The sequence below is a fragment of the Dermacentor albipictus genome, chromosome 2 (assembly GCF_038994185.2).
Source record: "Dermacentor albipictus isolate Rhodes 1998 colony chromosome 2, USDA_Dalb.pri_finalv2, whole genome shotgun sequence".
NCBI classification, from domain to species: Eukaryota; Metazoa; Arthropoda; class Arachnida; order Ixodida; family Ixodidae; genus Dermacentor; species Dermacentor albipictus.
Window position 1 is genome coordinate 40,030,497 of NC_091822.1, and position 22,019 is coordinate 40,052,515.

General features: G+C 44.6%; 1 protein-coding gene across 1 annotated transcript in view; it reads left to right on the top strand.

Annotated features, from left to right (window-relative positions):
- LOC135918255 (uncharacterized) overlaps positions 1 to 20,274 on the top strand; it is a 61,017-nt gene extending 40,743 nt beyond the window's left edge. The window contains exons 5-6 of the mRNA XM_065451923.2: positions 17,588 to 17,641; positions 20,191 to 20,274. Of these exons, the coding sequence (XP_065307995.2) occupies positions 17,588 to 17,641; positions 20,191 to 20,274 (138 nt within the window). The remainder of the gene's footprint in view (positions 1 to 17,587; positions 17,642 to 20,190) is intronic.
- The last annotated feature ends 1,745 nt before the right edge of the window (positions 20,275 to 22,019 follow it).

The window sequence follows — 22,019 nt, forward strand, 5'->3', positions numbered from 1 at the left end:
TTTTTCAGACGCCATGCAGATTCTCTGGAACAGTCATATGCTAAAAACAATGCCAAATCATGCCCACCTGCATGCATGACCAATGAATGTAAATTTTTTGTGCCTGCAGTCAGACAAAATTAAACGCTTAAATGTAAAAAAAAAAACATTTTTCAGACACTTCCCCGCGTTGTTATACCGGAGTTACCCAGGTGTACCATGCACATAAAAAAAAATTGGGTCCAAAAGCTGCGTGTGCATTGCATTCAGCAATAAACTGCAACTACATTCAAGTCGGCAGTTTACCATTAGAGCAAGCTTCCTTGCAATTGTCATAGCAAGATGTCCACTGAACATGCTCTCGCATAGCTTGGTGGGATAATGGACCGCTATTATTCGAAAGTTAGTTCAAAACAAGATGCGTTTTAATACTGAGCTTGTTGCACGATATCCCTTGAAGCGCTCCCTTACTAACATGTGTCAAGATTCAAGGTGAATAATGTAGGCGTGGGCCAACACTTTGTTGAGAATACTCATGGAGTTGCTCATGAAATGTGATATATCAAATAAAGCATATTGTACGGAGGACGCCATGTCCAAAGACAGGTAAAAATCCGACTGACTGCGACAAGTAAATTCTGCAGGTTGCTTTTTCTTATTGCAAATAATAAAGGCATGCAACATTTTTCATCATATAAAATTTTGCATAACCTATTCGGGCTCCCTCTTTTACGTTGGACCGACAAAGATGGTGCGTGTCACATATCCACTTGAGGGCACGTCAGAACTGCGTAAATATGGTAGCTACACTAAATCACAATGTAGTTGTCAAGCTGAATTGTTTAAGTACTTGCTACTGTTTGTACAATTTTTTTTTCTGAGACAGAGTTCCTTCCTACTTGCTTACTTGTGCTGTTGGTCATGGTTAATTATTTGGAAAGATGTTATGCTGGATTTTCTGAAATGTACACTTTCGCAGGATATGGTGGCTGCATATGAAATTGATGAGTTGTGCACAGGTAACGTGCCTCGTGTGATAAACGTGTTGAGCTTAGTATTCGAAAGCAGCAGTAGCAGACAAGCTGTGAACTAATTTGATGCACTTGCTGCAGTGTCGCGCACAACTTAAATTTGATAAAGCCTTTTCATGTTTCAAAAATGATTAGTCAAGTGACTTTAATCTAACGTTTTTTTATATGTGTTATGACTTTAGAAGTTTCAACATAAATTATGGGATTTTACGCGCCAAAACAACTTTCTGATTATGAGACATGCCGTAGTGGAGGACTCCGGAAATTCCGACCACCTGGGGACCTTTAACGTGCACCTAAATCTAAGTACACGGGTGTTTTCGCATTTCGCCTCCATCGAAATGCGGCCGCCATGGCCGGGAAGTTTCAATATAGTGCGCTCAATTGTTCAATATTTATTTTGTAAGGCAAAGCAGAGTAGAAATATGCATACATGTTGTAATCGGTCATATTGTGTGACCCATTTTTGGAAGCGCAACTGTCAAATGGCGCACAAAAATGGTCGCAGGGGTATCAGTTACCTGCGTTGTGTTTCAGCTTTCAGCTCCATAAATGTAATGAGTTCATATTTCTCATTAAACTGCTAAAAAGCTTACTTTTGTTTATGTTATGCTAAGCCATGTACAATACCATTAACCGGTATCCATGCACAAGCATTGCTAAAGGAATACTGACACAAAAATTTGGTGTCCCGCTTCTTTTTTGGGGGGGGAGGAAGGGGGGGCAGCGGTTGGCTCTGCAGTTAGGGTGCGGTATGGTGACGTACGGTACGAAGCCGTAATTCCTGGAGAGCGCCACAAATGAACAATTACAGTGCCTTTTCTAAGGCCTGTCCAAACAATCGTCAAGCACACGGCCGGCCTCGGACGTGAACAAAGTTACTTCTCACGGTACCGAAAGTGCAGCTGGGGAGGTGTGGGGCTTGAAAGGCATACAATGAGCATGTCACCAAAGGCTGCCAAACTGTCCCCTCCGATTGGTCTATTCTATTAGAAACGCACGGGGACTCTCTCTTACCGCTCACTCCATCGAGCGTTGAATGGAATCAGCTTTACGGACCACGACCACAGTGTGAGTGTACGCGTCCGCGGTATCTGGTAACACGACACAGCCACAACAGGTTTCAGTGACTTGATGGGTAATGTTACCCACGTCTGAAATCCCGCTAGTCTTGACACGCGTTATTTAATGGTCTTATTAAAAGGTAACGAAATTATTTCTTGCTGAAGCACTCGGTGAAGGGTTTATTTACTGGATAGAGGGCTCCTCAATAAAGTTCCAAAAACAGGACAAGCATTTTTTGACAGTACTCCTTTCAATTTTACAAGGCTTATATTTCGTAGATTCACAAATCTTCTAGCTATTTCCAAAACTTCTGGGCATAGTCTGATGTAAAGCGCGTGCTTAATCAACCGGTCGAAGATTTATATCATTGAGATATATGTCAAGTATGCGATAAAGTTCCTAAATTTGCGCTTTTTTGTTTTAATTTATTGAGCTGCGCCGCTTGCTAGCCACCGGCACCATTTCATATTGCCTGTATCTTTTCATGCTAAAGTGTTATATAACTTGGGAAGCGAAAATTCCGGCGCCGTGGCCCGAGATGATACAAGATGCCACGCAGTCACAGAGACGCGCTCGTACCGCTGCTCACGCGTTCCTCGTCGTCGTCTTTCATATCTGGCTCATGTGCTGCTCATCATACTCATCATACTTTTCGGGAAAAACAGGAAAAGGTCTCTTTATCCTATGATAAGCTCTACATTAATGATCGCGTATTCGTTTGGGATCACGAAAAAAATGAAAGGGTGTCACTACAAAAAAACATAGAAAGAAATCGTCCATCCACCCGAAGTCAAACAAATTTAAGACCCTAACAAAGAAACTTGAGACCCTAACAGTGCTTAACATAAATGCGAGAAGCATAGTAAACAAGGTAGAACTCCTGGAAGGACTGTTACTTGAACACAATCCGGATATAGTGGCCATCACTGAAACCTGGCTATCCCCAGATATCTTCAATCACGAGATATCTCCACCAGGTTACTCTGTTATCCGTAAAGATAGGCTGTCTCGTGGTGGTGGCGTGGCCCTACTTCTTAAGAATGATATTCCATTCGTTCCACTCCCCGAAGTCTCCAACGCGGTGGCTGTGTTTTGTAAAATATTGTACAATGATACCGGTATATTTACTGGTTGCGTCTATGGAAGCCCTACTAGTGGATCCGAAGGCGTGCTTGCTTTGCAGGAGTATATGCAATTCCATGTTCGTACTAGTAGAGTGATCCTCATGGGGGACTTCAAGTTACCTGATCTGAACTGGAGTACCATGCACTACACTTCAGCCACATCCGCAGCACTTACCGATTTAATGCTAAACTTCAACCTCAACCAGGTAGTCGACCAGCCAACTCGCTCACAAGGCTCTACGAATAGCATACTTGACCTCATACTCATAAGTAACCATTTCGCACTTCACGCAATTGAGATGACAATAGTCGGTGGTATATCGGACCACGACATACCTAAATGTAAGCTCTCGCTTGAAGGCAACATAAAGAAGCTAAACCTGGAGCGTGCTGTACTTGATTTTCGCAGAGCAGCTCATGACTGTATTGTCACTCACCTGGCACACGAGTTTGATGCTTTTGTCCAAGCAGCTTCAGAAACGTGTTGTGACGTCAACACTTTGTGGCATCAATTTAGGTCAGTCGTCCACACTGCACAACAAACTTCATCCCGATGAAACGTTGCAAACCACAAAAGAAAAACCCATGGATATCGCGTGAGGTCCTTCAAGCGAGGCCTAAAGTAAAAAGACTTAGACATACTATTAAAAGAAAAGGGCCGAGTCAATCTCTGAAAGACAATCTGACCTCCGCTCTCGCTGACTTCAAAGGAAAGTTAAAAAATGCAAAACATCACTATTTCAGCACAACATTCCCCGACTTCATTACCAACAATCCACACAGGTTTTGGAAATACTTTCGCCCGTGTCTAGGTGTGTCACCCGAACGGTCTCTAGAAGAGAAAACAGCTCGAGCAAATACATTCAACAAATTGTTCTTCTCGGTTTTCACTTCAGACAATGGCTTACTTCCCTCCCTACCCTGCCCACCTAAAACCATCGATTCATTAAGCATTACGAATGCCGGTATTCTTAATCTGTTGCTTAACATCGACATCAAGAAAGCTAACGGGCCAGATGATATCCCGAACGAATTTTTAAAAACGTATGCAGAATGGTGTTGCCAATACCTTGCCATTATATACCGGAAATCGCTCGAGTCCGCACAACTACCAGATGACTGGAAAAAAGCGAAGGTGATTCCAATACATAAATCCGGCGACAGCAACGAACCTTCCAACTACAGGCCAATCTCACTTATCAGCACATCTTGTAAAATATTGGAACATATCTTCAAACACATCACTAGATTTCTCGAGCAAGAACATATATTAATACGTCAACAACACGGCTTTAGAAGTGGCCTCTCAATGGTCACACAACTTACCGAAGTGGTCCATGACCTTGCACTCAGCCTAAACAACCGAAGCCAGACAGACATGATCCTCTTCGACTTCAGTAAAGCGTTTGATTGTGTAAGCCATGTAAAATTAGTTGCAAAACTGAAGGCTGCAATCGGAGGTGGTCAGATTACTGCATGGATAAAAAACTTCTTATCACATCGAACACAATATGTTATTGTAGATAACACCCCTTCCAGGACTGTAGCTGTCGCCTCCGGTGTTCCCGAAGGGTCAGTACTGGGCCCATTGCTATTTTTGATCGTTATTAACGACATTGCTGCTAACATTGAATGTGACATTAAGCTCTTCGCGGACGATTGTATTATTTATAAAGAAATTGTCAGTTACGCAGACCACTTATTATTAAACAGAGCACTCGATTTGGTGTGCAATTGGTGTAAATAGTGGCAAATGTCAATTAACACCACTAAATCTGTATGCATGTCCTTTACAACAAAAAAGAAGCCTTCAGAATTTTCTTACGCCCTCGGTGGCACTTGCCTGAATAAAGTAAATAACCACAAATACCTAGGTTTGACATTCTCTTCTAGCCTTTCTTGGAACTTACATATTGATAATATTACCTCAGTCGCATTACGCAAGCTTTTTTTCCTTAGACGATGTTTACGCCTTGCACCGAAACACACCAGACTACTAGCCTATACAACTTTTGTTCGCCCCGTCTTAGAATACGCTAACATCATCTGGTTTCCACACACATCAACTAACACATCAAAACTAGAAAAGGTGCAAAGAAAAGCTGTGAGGTTCATTTTTAACAAATACAGTCCCTATGACTCCCCTACAAACCTCTTAGCTGATGCAGGTCTTAAAACACTATCTGTTAGGGCCAGACACGCCCGCTTAAAATTCATCTACCAACTAATGCACGACAGTTATAAGATAGACCGAACTAAGTACGTTACTTTGTCTACATCACGCCTGTCGCAAAAAAAAATCACCCATTTACACTAAACCACTACAGTATTCGCAATGACACGTTCAAGTTTTCACTTTTCCCACGTGCGATCAGAGAATGGAATCTCCTCCACTCAGACATAGTTTCCTCTCCGTCACTTTCATCGTTCATCAACCTACTGGAGACATCAAACAGAGAGGACGCCACTTAACACACCCACATATCTTAATCTTAACCCACATATCTGTAATACTTATCTCTGTGCGTGGAATTTATGCATTTCAAACCCCAAACTCGCCGCTTCTGCGCGGTTATCTGTTACCTGTATAAGTTCTCTGATCTTACAAGTGTCATTCATTCGCTATTTTTATATACATTTCAGTAATACAATATTGTTATATTGCTATACTAACTACATTGTTATATTGTTATGGCCATATTGTTATACCAACCAAAAGTATTGTATTAATGGTGATTTCTGCAGTAGTTAAGGAAGCGTTTTTCCTTTTTTTTTAATGTACCATGTAACATGACCTGTTTGTTTCTTTCTGTAAAATTGTGCCCACCTGCTTTGGTCTCAACAGAGACTGGCAGTATTGCAAATAAAATAAATAAAATAAATAAATACTAGTGTTCCCATAATGCCCCTCCTTTTGCGAAGGCGCTGAGGGCACTGACCCACTGGCAGGCGGTGCGGCGATTTTGGTGAGTTATTTCGTGCGCTCCGATGGACGAACCTTCGACGCAGATTATTCAAGAAGTCTCGTGGTCAGTGAGACGGACCGCGCCGGTGGCCGGTCTATATACAGGGTGCTTCAGCGAATACATCAAAAGCATTTTAACCATTGCCTGTGGCGGAAAGCACAATTCGAGTTCACCAACTGGTCTACTCGAAGAGGCGGACATTAGTTGCACAAAAATTGAAATGTATAATCCACTAATTAACAAAAATTCAACGATTCTTTAACTACTCACCTTATGGCCCATATTGGAAATAAATTCTAGCCGTGGTCTTTGCAAGGCGCATCCACTTAGAATGAATTTACAGGATGACACCAGTTTCGAGATGGTAATTCCCTATCCCTACGGAGAAATGCACTGGCGTTTCAGTTACTTTTTTAAGAAAACCTCGTCTTATACATTGGCTTATAAAATTAACCGGAACGTCAAAGCATTTCACCGCAAATTTCACCAATTATCTCGAAACTGGTGTCATCCTGAGAGTCAGTTCCAGGCGGATCCACCTTGCGAACTCCACGCTTACAGTTGGTAAATTGCAATATGGGCCATAAGCTAATTTGTTAAAAACTTACTAGCTAAATTTTTTTAATTAGTCGATTATGCATTTCAATATTTATTGCAAGCTATGTCCGCCTCTTGGACATGACCTGTCTCTCTCGACGAGCAGACCCCAGCATGTCGTAAGAGAGCTAGGTGCGCTACCTCATACGCGGAGTGAAAGAGCAGCCGTTCGGTGGTCTTGTACAGACGCCCGCCTAAGACTCTCTCCGGATCTTTTTCCGTGCCCGTAACCAATAAACGGGCTCTTTGGCAGCGGCCACCATCATACGAACTCCAAGTGAACACTGCCTCACCTACGGTCTTCTTCGGAGTTCTCGGGGCCGACGTCGATTTCATTCGAGAGCTCATCTGTTCCGTTATCAGCGAAGAACTCCAGATGCTCTCGCTACCATCATGGCCGACGATCGGCTCTTTGTCCAGAGTTGTACGTGAGAAAGTCCAGCATGCCCTACGAGAACCACCCTTCAACGCAGAAACTCAACCACTCAGAACTGAGATTCCCCGAAGATCTTATTTGCAAGCGTTGAGAAAATCTGCCCCACCTTCCCCTCCGCTTCGCACCGCGTCCCCGGCCATGCTACAGTCGGTCCAAGCGACCTCGTATTACAACGACCCTCGACAGATCCCAAGGGAGTCAGGCGTATTGTGGGCACCGGACCGCCGTCCACTTCGCTTTCACTGAGGCGAAGCTAGGCATGTCTACCGATATAGCGATTTTCAGCGAACTCCGCGACCCAGGTTCGGCCAGCGTCCTCTTGAAATTGGACTATACGTTGGCCAGCGGCGCGGATCCTTATCGGCTCGACACCAGTTACAGTCCTCATCACCGCGGCAGTTTTCTCCGACTGGCCATACGTATTCGAGAAGTGTAGTGTAGGGTCGGTCGAGCAGCCCGCGCCGGGAAAACTGATGACAGCGACCTTCGGGGCTGAGGCCGCCCAGTCTGGACATGCTCAAGGACCCCCATTGACGCGTACGCGAACCAAGGATGCATCAACGACGGCAGTACCTGCTGATTTCGGAAGAATAATTTCCTTGGACATTCTTGCAATGGCCGACGGTCACGAAGTGACTATTTTAGTAAGCACTGGAGCGGATTACTCAATAATCAGGGGAAAACTGGCCGCCCATCTGAAGAAAGCGACGACACCTGTAAATCGAACGTCAGTTCGTAGAGCTGGCGGGCACTTCGCCAACCCACTCGGCATTGGCAACAGATTCGCGTCTTTAAGTTTGTTGCTACCTTGAACATTGTGCCTTAGTATTCCCGAGACCTATTAATCGGCAAGGACTTTCTCAGAAAGCACGGAGCTATCATCGACATTCGACGACGCCTCGTAACTTTCTCGGCAAACAGCGCCGCAGAAACGAACGACACCATCCACCATCGAGCAGCTCCATCTCATCGACAACGCTGTCACTTTACCACTGCGTGCAAATGTTGTGCTTCAAATGGCATGTGACAGAATATTACACAGTGAAATAGTCGCAGAAGGCAATCGCTCTGTCCTGCTTTCTCAAGGTGTTTGCATAGCAAGAACCTCATCGACCTCCATGACTGCCACTGTGAGGTTCTTGTCACGAGTTTCAGCTACAAACACCGCACGTTTTCCTCGGTACTGTCATCTCCTGCGCTGACCCGATAGCCGATGTCACTGAGTGTTTTGTTTCCGAGGAATCGGCACTCATGAAGCACCTCCATGCAACGTCGGCATCAATCCGACGCTTCTTGAAGAGAACAAACAACCCCTGCGCGAGCTGTTGCTCGAGTTCCATACTTGCTTCGGATTGTCATCGAAGATACGTCATACTTCGATTACGAAACACAGTATCATATATGACAATGCACGCCCTATACGGCAACAGCCTTATCCCGAACCAAACGCCATGCGATTCAAACGTAGGGGAAGGAAATGCTTCAAGACGGCGTAATACAGCCTTCATGCAGTCCCTGGTCATCGCCATTGTCGTTCTTCTTAAAAAGAAAGATGCCACCCTTCGGTTTTGTGTTGACTACTGGAAGCTCAACAACGTCACAAAGAAATACATGAACTCGTTCCCTCGTGTTGAAGATTATCTGGACATTTTGAGGAGCGGGATGCATTTCTATGTCGATCTCAAGAGCGGCTATTGGCGGAATGAAATAGATTAGCGGGACCGCGAGAAAACTGCTTTTGCAACGGCGGACGGCGTTCGTGAGTTTAGAGTGCTTCCTTTCGACCTCTGAACCGCTCCAGCCACATTCCAGCAAAAGATGGATACTGTTCTAGCTGACCTTAAATGGAAAAGGCGCCTCTTCCATCTAGATGATGTCATTGTTTTTTTTTCAGAAACTTTTTACAAGCACCTTTGTCGCATTCAGAATGAATTCGAAGCCATTTCATCGGCTGACCTCCCACTCAAGCCTGAGGAATGCCATTTCACCTACGAAGAACTGAAGTTCGTAGGTCACGTCGTGAGCGCCGTTCAAGGAGGAGGAGGAATAAACTTTACTTGTGCACAGCAGATTTGAGACCTAGGCCTCTACCTAAATGACGGCCTCGAGCCCTTGGGCCCTGGCGGCATCTTCGGCCTGCTGGATCGCCTTGCGTTGGTCTTCCGGTGCACAGCTGAGCAACGCGGTCTCCCACTGCTCTCTTGTTTTAATTATTTTATTCTGTATGGGTGTACGAGGACAAGCCCATACCATGTGTTGTAGATCCGCCCTTTCTTCACAGAATCTACATCTATCCGTGTAAAGGTCCGGGTAGTAGCGGTGGTAGGCCACCGGGTTCGGATATGTATCTGTTTGTAAGAGGCGCCATGCCGTCGCTTGCCGTCTATTTAACGAGGAGTGTGCCGGGGGGAAATGGGCCCTTCCCAATTTATAGTGTTTGGTGATCTCGTTAAAGCTGGTCATCCGGTCTCTCTCCGTTCCCAGTATTTGTTGCGTGTCACCTGCTCGGCCTGTCAGTTCTCGAGCCAGGTTGTGCGCTATTTCGTTCCGGGGAAGGGAGGAGTGTGCGGGTGCCCATATAATGTGAATGTCGCGATCTTCACGAAAGTTGTTTAAAATTCTGAGTGCTTGCGGCGAGATTCTTCCTTTTTGCATAGTTCTTGACTGCTGCCTTGCAGTCGCTTACTATGATGTTGGCTTCCGTGGAGGCTATTGCCAGTGCTAAGGCAGCTTCCTCCGCCACCTCTGCCTTCCATGTTTTCACCGTCCCACTAACTCTGCAGTCACCCTCTAGACTCGTAGCAACTATCGACATACTCTGTCCATTTGCGTACTCCACCGCGTCCACATAGACCACGTCCCTGGCATCACGGAATCTTTTGTGGAGAGCTCTCGCTCGTGCGTTTCTTCGATCTTGGTGAAACTCCGGGTGCATGTTTCTGGGGAGTGGGGGTATTGATAGATGTTCCCTTATTTTCCTTGGGATGTCTCTCCGCACTCCGTGCTGTGCTTCGCAGGTTATTCCGATGTCATCTAAGATGTGTCTCCCCGTCAAACTCTGCGTAAGCCTTTCATACTGCGCTACTCTCTGTGCCTCAATAAGTTCGTCTAATGTATTGTGCACGCCGAGCGCCAAGAATTTCTCGTTTGACGTATTTGCCGGACGTCCCAAGGCTTGCTTATAGGCCCTTCTAACAATGCAGTTTATCTTGGCTTTCTCCGCAGCGTAGAGCTTGAGGTAAGGAACCACATATACAATACGAATGATTACGATTGTTTCTATTAATCGGATGAGATTGTGCTCTTTCATGTCATAGTGCCTGTTGGATATCCGCTTTATTAGTCTGATTGTTTGTTGAACACTATTGTCAAGTAGTCTAATGGTTTCTCCGTTATGGCCGTTTTCGGATATGCGGAGTCCCAGTATTCTCAGGCTCTCCACTATCGGTATTGTGGTGCCTTCTACTGTGACCACAACGCCCGGCCTTTCCTTAATGCTTTTTCGACCCCGGCATGTGGGCCTATAGAGCAGAAGTTCTGATTTTTGCGAGGAGCATCTCAGTCCCTTGTCTTTGATGTAGTCTTCTACCGTGTTTACTGCGGTTTGAAGGATCTCTTCCACATGCCAATCGCTTCCACCCGCCACCCAAAGGGTGATGTCGCCCGCGTAGAGGCTGTGTCCGAGTCCTTCTATCTTTTCGAGTCTCGCAGGAAGACCAATCATTGCCACGTTGAATAGAAAGGGAGATAGGACTGAACCCTGCGGGGTACCCCTATTACCTAGCTTGAGTTCGTTCGATTTGGATTCTCCAATTGAAATCTTTGCGGTACGATCTGTCAAGAAGTCTTTGATGTACGCGTATGTTTTACGTCCTACATCCAGTTTTTGGAGATTTTGTAGTATGGCCTTGTGCGTGACGGTGTCAAAGGCCTTAGTTAGATCGAGACCTTGTATGGCCTCAGTGTCTAGACTTTTCTCACCCGCATCTATGATCTGATGTTTTAGTTTGAGCATAATATCCTGCGTCGATAACTTTGGTCGAAATCCAACCATGGTATGTGGGTAAAGTCCTCCATCATCCATGTATCTCGTGAGACGTGTGAGAACCACATGTTCCATGAGTTTACCGACGCAGGATGTCAGGGATATGGGCCTTAAGTTCGTCAGTTGTGGTTTCTTTCCAGTCTTTGGTATAAAAATAATTTGGGCTGATTTCCATTGACTTGGAATGCTGCCTTGCTCCCAGCAGTTATTCATGTAGTCCGTGAGAGCTCGGATGGATACATCGTCGAGGTTTCTAAGTGTTTTGTTACTTATCCCATCAGGTCCTGGTGCAGATTTCGAGTTGAGCCTGGACAGTTCATATCTGACTTCTGCCTCCGTAATAGGGGTATCAAGATCTGGATTCTCGTTACCTAGGTAATCCGGAAGTACTTCTCTATCCGCATCTCCAACGTACATCTTTTGGAGCTCTCGGAAGAGCTCTTCTTCTGTGCCGTTGTAGCTGTGTATAACCTTCTGTAGATTGTGTCTTTGTATGGTTTTTGTACTTCCGGGGTTCAAGAGGCATCGGAGAATGTTCCAGGTCTTGGACATTCCTATCTGCCTTTCCATCAAGTCGCACGTGGCTTCCCACTTCTGTTGGGTTAACCTATTTGCATATATCTCGATTTCCATGTTTAGTTCCACAATTCTCTTCCTTAATTTCCGATTATGTTTTTGCTTTTTCCATCTTTTCAGCATGCTACCTTTCGCTTCCCACATGTGCAATAATCTGCTATCCATCTCCTCTATACCTGCCTCCTCTGGAACAGTTTTGGCAGCTCGTTTAATGTTTTCTTGCAGTTTCTCTGCCCATTTCTCTATGTCCGTTATAGTGTCTTCCGCATCATCTTGTCGGATTTTGCGGAAAGAGTCCCATTCTACTAGCTTCAGTTCTCTCCCCCTCTTTTTCCTTGGGCCTGCTTGTACCGTTGTGACGACGATGTAGTGGTCACTACCTAAGCTTTCCTGCATGTTTGTCCATTGAGAAATTGATACATTTTTCGTAAATGTGAGATCTGGTGTCGTGTCGTTGGTTACGCTGTTTCCTATTCTGGTTGGTGCCTGAGGGTCAGTTATGAGCGTTAGGCCTTCGTGCTGAGCGTCTGCCCACAGGCTTCGGCCCTTAATGTTCTCTATGCTGTATCCCCAAGCCGCGTGTGGCGCGTTAAAATCGCCGACCACGACTAGTGCCTGCTTGTGCGCTACGCTCAACACTTTGCGGAAGAGTGGGCCGAATTTGGGCTTGTGCCGAGGTGGACTATATATGTTCAGAATAAATAGACTTCCTTCTTCTTTACGGGAGGGTATTATTTCAATCAGGACGTGGTCTATGCCGCGCACACCGGTATCGTGCTCGACAGCCGAGAGGTTTCTGTGTATGAGCGTCGTGACGGTTGCCTTCTCGCCGGAACCACTATATGATTTATACCCCGATAATTTTGCGATCCCCCCGGTTTCCTGCAGGGCGATGACATCTGGCGCCTCCTTACTTGTTATGAACTGCTGCAGGTTTCCTCGCTTGCGACGATACCCGCGGCAGTTCCATTGCCAAATCGCGTATTGGTTACGCGACGCCATGTTGATTTATCTGTTCTTCCCCGGTGGCCTTGCTATTTTCTACCGCATTCGGCCTGCTATACGGCTTGCTTTTAACCGGCCCTGCGCCTGCTGGCCTAATATCCTTTGGTGTGCTTTCTAGTGCCGCTACTCTATTCTCTAATCCATCGAATCGTTGTTTAATCTCTACATACATGTTTGTGATTTGTTGCTGTAAACCATCGAACATTCCTTTAAACGTTCCCATAACCTCGCTGATTGCAAAGACGCTCTTTTCTTCAGCCGTTTCTTGCGCCCTCCTTTTGTGTGGTGGTGCTTCTCCGTTCGCTTGCGTGGGAACGGGCGTTGGAGCCCGACTCCGCGTCGACGTCGTACTGGCGGAGGGTGCGTTGCCATTCTTTTCTTGCTGAAGCTTCGCGTTTTCTGCCCTAAGCTGCTTGATCTCATCTTTAAGCATTGCATTCTCTCGGGTAATCTGTTCTAACATGTTTCTAATCTGTGTCATTTCCTGTTCTAGGGCGGACCCTTTAACTTTAGGCGATTGAGTAGCAGTTCAAGTGCGGTCCAAATCCAACCAACAAGAAAAGTGACCGGCGATTCTTCGGTCTGTTGGCGTATTATAGACGCTTCATTGCAAATTTTTCCAAGATTGCAGAGCCGCTATTTCGCCTTACGCGTCACGGCACACCATTCCTCTGGACTGATGAACAACAGAGCGTCTTTGTGGAGCTACAACGTCGATGGTCTTCACCTCCCTTGCACGGTCATTTCGACCACGTCGCTGACAGAGAAGTACGCGCTGACGCCAGCAATATCGGTCTTGGAGCTGTTCTGGCGCAAAGGCAAGACGACGGGACTGAATGAGTTATAGCCTACGTGAGCCGCAGTCTCACGCGCCGAGTCCTATTATTCCACCTCAGAGAAGAAGTGCCTCGCGGTCATTTGGGCTAGTTTAGGCCGTATCTATACGGGCGGCCATATCAAGTTGTGACCGAACATTACTCTTTGTGCTGGATGGCCAACCTCCGAGATCCTTCCGGACAAGTGGCACGTTGGAGTCTGCGACTCCAGGAATTTACCATTACTCTCGTATGCAAGTCAGGCAGAAAACATGAAGATTATGACACGCTATCGCGAGCACCTGTTGAATGTAGGCATCCAGACGAGGAAGACGACAGTGCCTTCCTGGGAGCTCTCAATGAGCAGGATCTGCTCGCTAAACAGCGATCAGACACTGAGTTAAGGCCCATCATCGATCCCTTAGAAGGCGGCATCACGTCCAATACACGCCTATGTCACCAGTTCGCCTCCGAGGGCACACTTTATACAAAACAAACACAGGTACCGGTGAAAAATCCCATCTTCTTGCAGCGCCTCAAGCCGTTCGCTAAATTTAGCGTGCCACGACGAGCCGACATCTGGAGACTTGGGCTTCTCAAGGACTCTGGACAGGGTGCGACAACTGTGCTACTGGCCTAGACTGGCTGCTTGCGTCAAACACTACATGAAAGGATGTCTAGAATGCCAGCACCGCAAGTCACCGCACTTGAAGCCTGCAGGCCTTCTACAGTCTATGGACCCACCCTGTACGCCGTTCGATCAAGTTGAAATTGACCTTCTTGGCCCATTTCCCTTGTCTTCTTCCTGAAACAAGTGCATCATGGTCTCAACTGATTACTTCACGCGGTTTGGTGAGATGGAGGCACTACCATGCGGGACAGCATCTGATGTTTCCCAGCTTTTTATGCATCACATTATGCTTCGGCATGGCGCATCGTCATTCATCATTATTGACCAAGGGACGGTATATACGCCGAAGCTTCTGGACGATATGTTCAACCTTATCATAAGAAGCCAGCAAACATGTTATGATATGATTAATAAAAATTTGGCCCCTCAGTTAACCCCCTTTTTTCTCGTTTAATTTTAGGCTGAGTTACACCACTCATCGGAAGTCCAATGCATACCACCGTCAGAATTTCGGCTTGACAGAAAGGCTAAATAAAACGCTGGCAGACATTATCTGTATGTACAGTCGCGGACAGAATATTATGGACCATGAAATCTAAGAAAAAGCTGAACATCTCACAACGCAATCTGGTATTTCCATTTTGGACCTCGACTAGAATATGCTAACAACGTTGTCGTGGGCAGTTTTACTGGTTATTGCTACAGGCTGCTCGGGTATTTAACGTTTTCGGAGATCCCATGGTCCATTTTATTCTGTCCGCGACTGTACGTGGATGTGTAACACAATACGTGGAACGATATCCTGCCGTACGTAACGTTTGCGTACAACACTGCCAAGCAGGAAACTACACGATTCACGCCATTTCGCCTTGTTTATCGTCGAGATCTTCAAACTATGTTAGATGCCATGATTCCGTATGAAGACATCGATCAGCTGGACCAGTTAGCTCCTGACGTCGAGGAGTACATTGTGCGTGCTGAGGAAGCACGCAATCTGGCCCGTGTGCACAAAAGGCAAAGCATATTTAGCGCCAGCAAACAAGGACGGAAGGGAGACGACAACACAATGCGCTCCCTTCCGTCTCCCTTCCGTGCTTGTTTGCTGGCGCTAAATATGCTTTCAATTTACCAACACGCCCAACAAATGGCAATGCACAAAAGGCAGCAGCAGTGTGCAGATGCAATAAGGTATGACCTCCTCCATCAAGATGTTAACTATGAACCTGCTGACCAAGTTTGGGAAGTTTGGGTTCAGACCTCCATTAGACGACGAGGCCTCAGCGAGAAATTCATAAGGAAGTACGTCGTGCCATACCAAGTACTAAGGCGTTTAAGCAACGTGAACTATGAAGTAATTCCAGACCGAGAAGTGCCATCGCCTAAAAGCGCCGATTACAACACGAACACATTGTACATGTCGTCCACCTAAAGCCGTATTTTAGGCGTGTGCAACTTTGATTGAGCATCTAGTCGATGCTTTATTGGGAGGGAGAATAATGCCATACGGTGTTTTGAGCCAGCAAACGGTCAACGTAGCGTGCCCAGAACAAACGGCAAGCAAGACGACGCGGAAGGCAAAGATCCCGTGCGAGCTGCAGAACCATTCCTTAGCACATGACTGCAGCCAGATATAGGCAATTTTCTTTGAGCGAAGACAAAACATTCCTGTAATTAGCAAAGTCTACAGATTTTCATTCTTGGAAACGGCAATGGTGTCCTAACCGGCAATTCGAAGTTTCACATACTAGGCTGCGTTGCCGTATTCCAACACTTAATATTTACTTGCACAGATGTGGTCTGGCGGTATCCCCTCTATGCCACCTCTGCAATGAACCGGAATCTATAGATATTTTTTTATTATCTTGTCGGCGGTTTTCTACTCATCAAAAACTCTGTTTAGAAATTCCACTTCAAAATTTAAGATCGCCTTTGAGCAGTACTGTTATACTCTTCCTTGGAGCAACAGTATTGGGATATAGCCACAGAAACGTTTGCCTAGCCATTTAGAATTTTCTATGTGGCACAAAAAGAATGCCTTGTTAATAGTTCTTAGTTTCAACAATTGATTTACTTCTACTTCAGTTTGGAAAATTCAAAAAATAAAAGCACAAATCCACAGCTTAAATCTTACTATTATTCATATTTTAACTTATTCAAGTTTAAGTATATCCATTTTTTATTACTCTCTTTCTTTTTAGTGTTCCTATCAACGCAAGGCTTACTATAGTATCGATCAATACTTTATCTTATATATTCACAGTTTATTTTTCATCTTGGATTATATATTTACTTTCCTTTTTGTTATTTATTTGTTAACCAATTTTATTTATTTAATCATATTGCCAACCGATTCGTAGCCTATCCTCCATGCTGGGTTTGTGGCATTAATTGAAGCTTCATCATCAGCATCGTCATCATCACCGTTCCTTCGTGTCTGACTTTTCGTGTCTGGCTGCTGTTATGTTGCTTACTCTTGCCTATATATATATATATATATATATATATATATATATATATATAGATATATATATATATATATATATATATATATATATATATATATATATGTATGTATGTATGTATATATATATGCCTCTCGCACTTCATATTCCCAGGTAGATTTCTGGCCATTGCACAAAGCGTGAACGGCTGAAAGTGGTGAATGAATGGCGAACGGCTGAAATTACGTGTGGGCACGGGCCATTAACCTTTTTTTATTTCTTTCTGCTCAATATTTTTGTCTCACTTCTGTATTTCCCCAGTACAAACAGGGATCAGTCCGGTCAATCTCGCTATCTTTCATTCATTATTTTTTGTTTATATATGCATATGTGTTCTTCTTTCATTCGATCTATGTATTTTTACATACTCCACACCAGGCAGGCCTTTTGGAATGGTGAGAGTGGCTTTTCATGAGCAAAACGAAAAGACGATGCTATGAAGAACAAATCACAACAAAACATAATCAAGTACAATACATCATTTGAAACGCGTATACAAATCGCTAAGTGTGCACACAAACCTATTTTACAGCAAGCAACTAGTACCACCACCTCAAGTATCCCGGAATTCTCTTCTCCCGTGGAACGGAACTGATTTTGAAGACGTTACTCCGTGGAAACATAGGTGTTATGCTTAGTTCATACAAACTCCGGCTTGACTTAGCAACAGCCTCGGCAAAGGCTGTTACTTCCATTCACTTCCATACGTCATTTATTAGTTGGCATTGAACACGTCCTGCGTTTCTCAGTCTTTTTGCCAGATTGTGAACAATATTTAAGGTCTCTCATGTTTCTTTTTTGTTTTGCTGCTTTCAGGAATTATCAGTGAAGTACAATTTTCAATGGGACCAAATACTCGGAATGGTTCGCGTAAGTGATGTTTGCGTATGTTACGTCAATAGGCACCGAGCGGATTATTGCTCAGTCTAACGTTGCCACGAATACATGTCGCGCAATGCGCACTGCACTTACAACGGCTTCGGCAGAGCTTTGTGAGCCCGAGTTTGGCGCTGGTGCTCGCACTTGGTAAAACAAACGAAGTTGATCTTTCTCTACTGTCGACACCCAGTGTTTTTCCTTCGTTCAACATTTTGCGTGCTCTGCTCCAGCCGGTGACGCATTCCTACACGATGGGGCCAAAATCAGCACTGACGTCCTATGACTAATGCAGCTGCTGTATCACACCAGACCGGATCTAGTACATGTCTGGCAGGTACAGCTGAACTATTGGTCTCTCTTGTCATTATGTCCCAACTAAATATAGTGGCCATCCTTAGGCATTCACAACCATCGTCTGAGAGTATAAGGGCCTATGCTTGAAGTACTTTGCGCAGTTTTATTCAAGAGTGGTATAGCGCCACATGCTCGGGCCACTGTCGAAGCGTGACAGCGAATACAATTGACACTCAACTATTAAAATGTGCTGGTCCACTATACAAAATTGGCAACGCCTTTTGGAGACAACGTTGATAAGGCGACGCTGGCAATGTAGTTGCAGTCCCTTGCTACCGTCGCCGTGCAAAACATAAGCGCCGTCGGCGTGCCACAATTTGCTGATGCCCTTGTCAGCTAGGGCGAGAAAAGAACTGAACCTGAAAATATTAGGTGAGAGCGAGCATTTGGTCTGCTATCCTTTATTTTACAAGACTACGTGAATGCTCCTTACCAGAAACCTACCTGTCTTTAAATCATACGGACACGAACGGTTTTGAACTAAGGGCCACTGCGGAAGGCCAGGGCCCTCCAATACTGTTCATCTGGTCACGAAACGTAAGCGCAACGCTATGGGAGAGCTTCATACAGCGCCCGCAGTGGACACACCGCGGCACTGGCGAAGGCAGAAGATGGACTGGAGCATAACGAGAACGGGCGTCATTCTGCGCGTACGCTCGCTATTGCGACAGGATTGACTGCCTGTCTCGGCGTGCGAATATTGTCGACAGAACGTGCTAATCGCCGCGCTCTCTCTGCACAGTGTTCAGAAACATAAACGTGTTTAATTTAGAAACAACTACAACCCCTTGTTTCATGTGCAGGTTGAACTGCGTTCGCAACAGCAGCTTAATGTATTATTCACATTATACACTGGGACCACTCCATCGTCAGAAACCAAAAGAGCAAGTTCACGTCGCAGTGTTATGTAACTGCAGGGGAAAAAAATCTGCGTTTCACATTAACAAAGCTAAAGAACTGATTACTAAACTAGAAAGGCTAGCCAACTTATTAACTAACTAAACAAGTATGTAATAACTAAACTAATTATGAGTATAATAACTAACCTAACTTACTAATCTAACAACTGCATTAACTAGCTAAACTCAACAACGTAACAAACTATAGTAACAAAACCAACTCAACCAATCAACTAATTACATTATTAGGGCCAAGTAACAGATCAACTAAATTAAGTGACCAAATAACTAACGAAACAAAAAGATTAAGGTATGTAACTGAAACAACAAGATTATGTACTAATAACCTACTTACTATAATGACTAAGCAAATATACTTAACCCACAAGCTAATCAACTAATAACTAACACACTGAACTAGCTAACCAGATATCTCTTACCCAACGAACTAACTAGGCAAAGTTTAAATAGAAACAGCCAAACGAAACCGTTTCTGCAAGCAAGGCTACCAGGGGGACGGGCAACATCGACCGTAAAACGGTGCCATTTATAATTTAAATAGAAACGCCTCGCACATTAAATCATATTGCCAAATATTGATGTTGCATGTTCGCTTTATAAACATGCTAAAATAAATGTAGGAGAGGAACCTTTCTCGTTGAAGTTTTGCGTGATAGTACAGCCCGGCCATCTTGCACGGCAAATTGTTTACCTCCCACTTAATCTATCGCCTCTGGTACCATCTTCTGTCCCTGTATGATACTTTGGAAGAAACTTCATGAGCAGAAGGAAAAGTATTTAGGGATTTGTTAAGACGAAATGTTGTAGCTCGCAGCATCCTTGCTTACAAAGCTTCGATTCAACATCTTGCTCACCTGGAAGCATTCTGTATTTTTAGTTCGGCAACACCCAACGTTATACCCTATAAAAAACAAATTGAGCGCATCACAACACGAGGTAAGGTCACAAGTTATTTCTCTAAACGCTAATTTTTATCTACTATCAGAACTGGATATAATTTCAATATTATTTCGAATAGCTTTTTTCATATTACTACTACAAATTATTACATTACTCTTTGATCGCACGCCGAAAATAACAACCGTGTAACAGCTGGAGTCTTGACATGTAGTTTGTAAGCGCAATTACTTGAGGAAAAAACATGCAACCAAAACGCGATGAGTCTCTTTAAAATGAGAAAATACCGATGTAGTATTGAATGAGTTCACAGCCGAAAGAAACGCTGAAGTTTGCTGCCTTTTCTTTTTTCTTTTTGTATCATTGCAGCAATGCGCTCAACGTCATTTCCCAAAAGACGTCCGCTACATGATGAGAGCGATGGAATACGCTAAGGGTTTATTTTCCGGCTGATAAAAAGAAAAAAACACCTGAGCAACTAAGACATCAAATAATTGACGTTTCTAGAAAATAAAATTGATGGCTCCTCTGATTTCTGTTTGTCTGCTTTTGTTGCCTCAGGAATCTACGAGCTTTCTCGTAGAACATTTTCTCGTCCACACAGAGGAGGTGCACCTGTGGCTGTTCTTCGCACGAAGATGTCAAAACTGTATTTGGTAGCTTGTTGAACTGCTGCGTATTGCGGCACTCTTTGATGATCGCGCCCACCGAGTCGTGGTTCTTGCAGATAAGCAGGTTGAATGCGTCGTGTGCTTTGCCATCCAGGATGTGGACAATCTTGTCGGTCTCGTTCGTGTCTTAATCAGCTTTAGGTCAGAGTGCGATCACATATTGAGTATATGCCTCGTAAGATTCTGTTGAAGTTAGAGCACGGGTCAATAGCTCCTTCTTCGCTGCAAGCTGACGGCCAAAGGGCTTTCAAACGATTTGTTTATTTATTGCATTTGAGTATTTTATTTTGTATTTTCTTTCACGAGCACCAGTTTCTGTCGCTCCTTCTATTATCTTTTTCAGAGACACAATAGCCCACTACCACCAGCTAAACAGTTAATAGAGGGGTGCTGTGCACGCCGTTCACATGCCGGCTGATACACGGCTCTTGACATGTGTCTGTCAGACGGCCGTGTCGCCGGCCTTGTGCACAGCACTCCTTTATTCTAAATTCTACGCCCTCGCCGTTAACATACCTTCGCTCGTCGCCGTACGCACCCGCCATACCCCCTCTCCTCTTTACAAGAACTCTACCTATACGTACTATGGCGAAGAAAGCGTATGTCGCCTTGAAAAAGGCAAGTACACTTGCGAAACGTTGGCTCCCGCTATCACCATGTTCTCATTTTGCTCATCGATCTTGATTTTCCATCTCCCGCCTCCCCCTGTTTTGCATAGGTACCCGAGGAAACATGGTAAATGTAATACAGAGCTACCTGTCAAATCGAATATGTGGTCTATGAATTGGCAGCACTCTATCCTGGACGTTTATTCAGAAGACCAGAGTAACAGAGGCAAGTGTACTGAGCTGCATTCTCTTTGTGGTTACAATGACTTCTCTGTGAGCACCTGTACCACCAACTGTATATAGTGTGTATACGCAGATGACGTTCAGCTCTGTTCTAAGTGTTGTAACCTCAACATCCGCGAGAGACAGCAGCAGCTTGCTCTGAACAAACTATCCAAATGGGCCAATGAGAATGGATTTAAGCTGAATCTGAGTAAAAGCTGCTGCGTTCTCTTCGGAAATAAAGGTTTCCTGGTACCAGCTCCCAATGTATAGCTTAACGGACAGCAGTTATCTGTAAACACACAACACAAGCGTTTAAGCATCATAATAAACTCGAAACTAACCTTCATTTCACACATAAAAAACATCAAACAAATATGTCTAAAAACAATGACCCTTCTTAAAATGCTATCATATATAATACGGGGAAGTTATAGCAAGTACGTAATGAACCTGAACAAGAGCCTCATACATACACGTTTCGACTATGGCGAAAGTGTATAAGTCTGCTACACCGAGAGCCCTAAAGATGTTTGATCCTGTTAACTACTTAAGTATCCGGCTTACCCCAGCTGCCTTCAGGAGAAGTCCTGTACAAAGTCTTTATGTAGAGCCGAAAGAGTGGTCACTTTATCTGCAAAGGTGTTATGTCATTCACACGTATTTTCTAAAAGTACGTGCCAACATCTTTGTTATC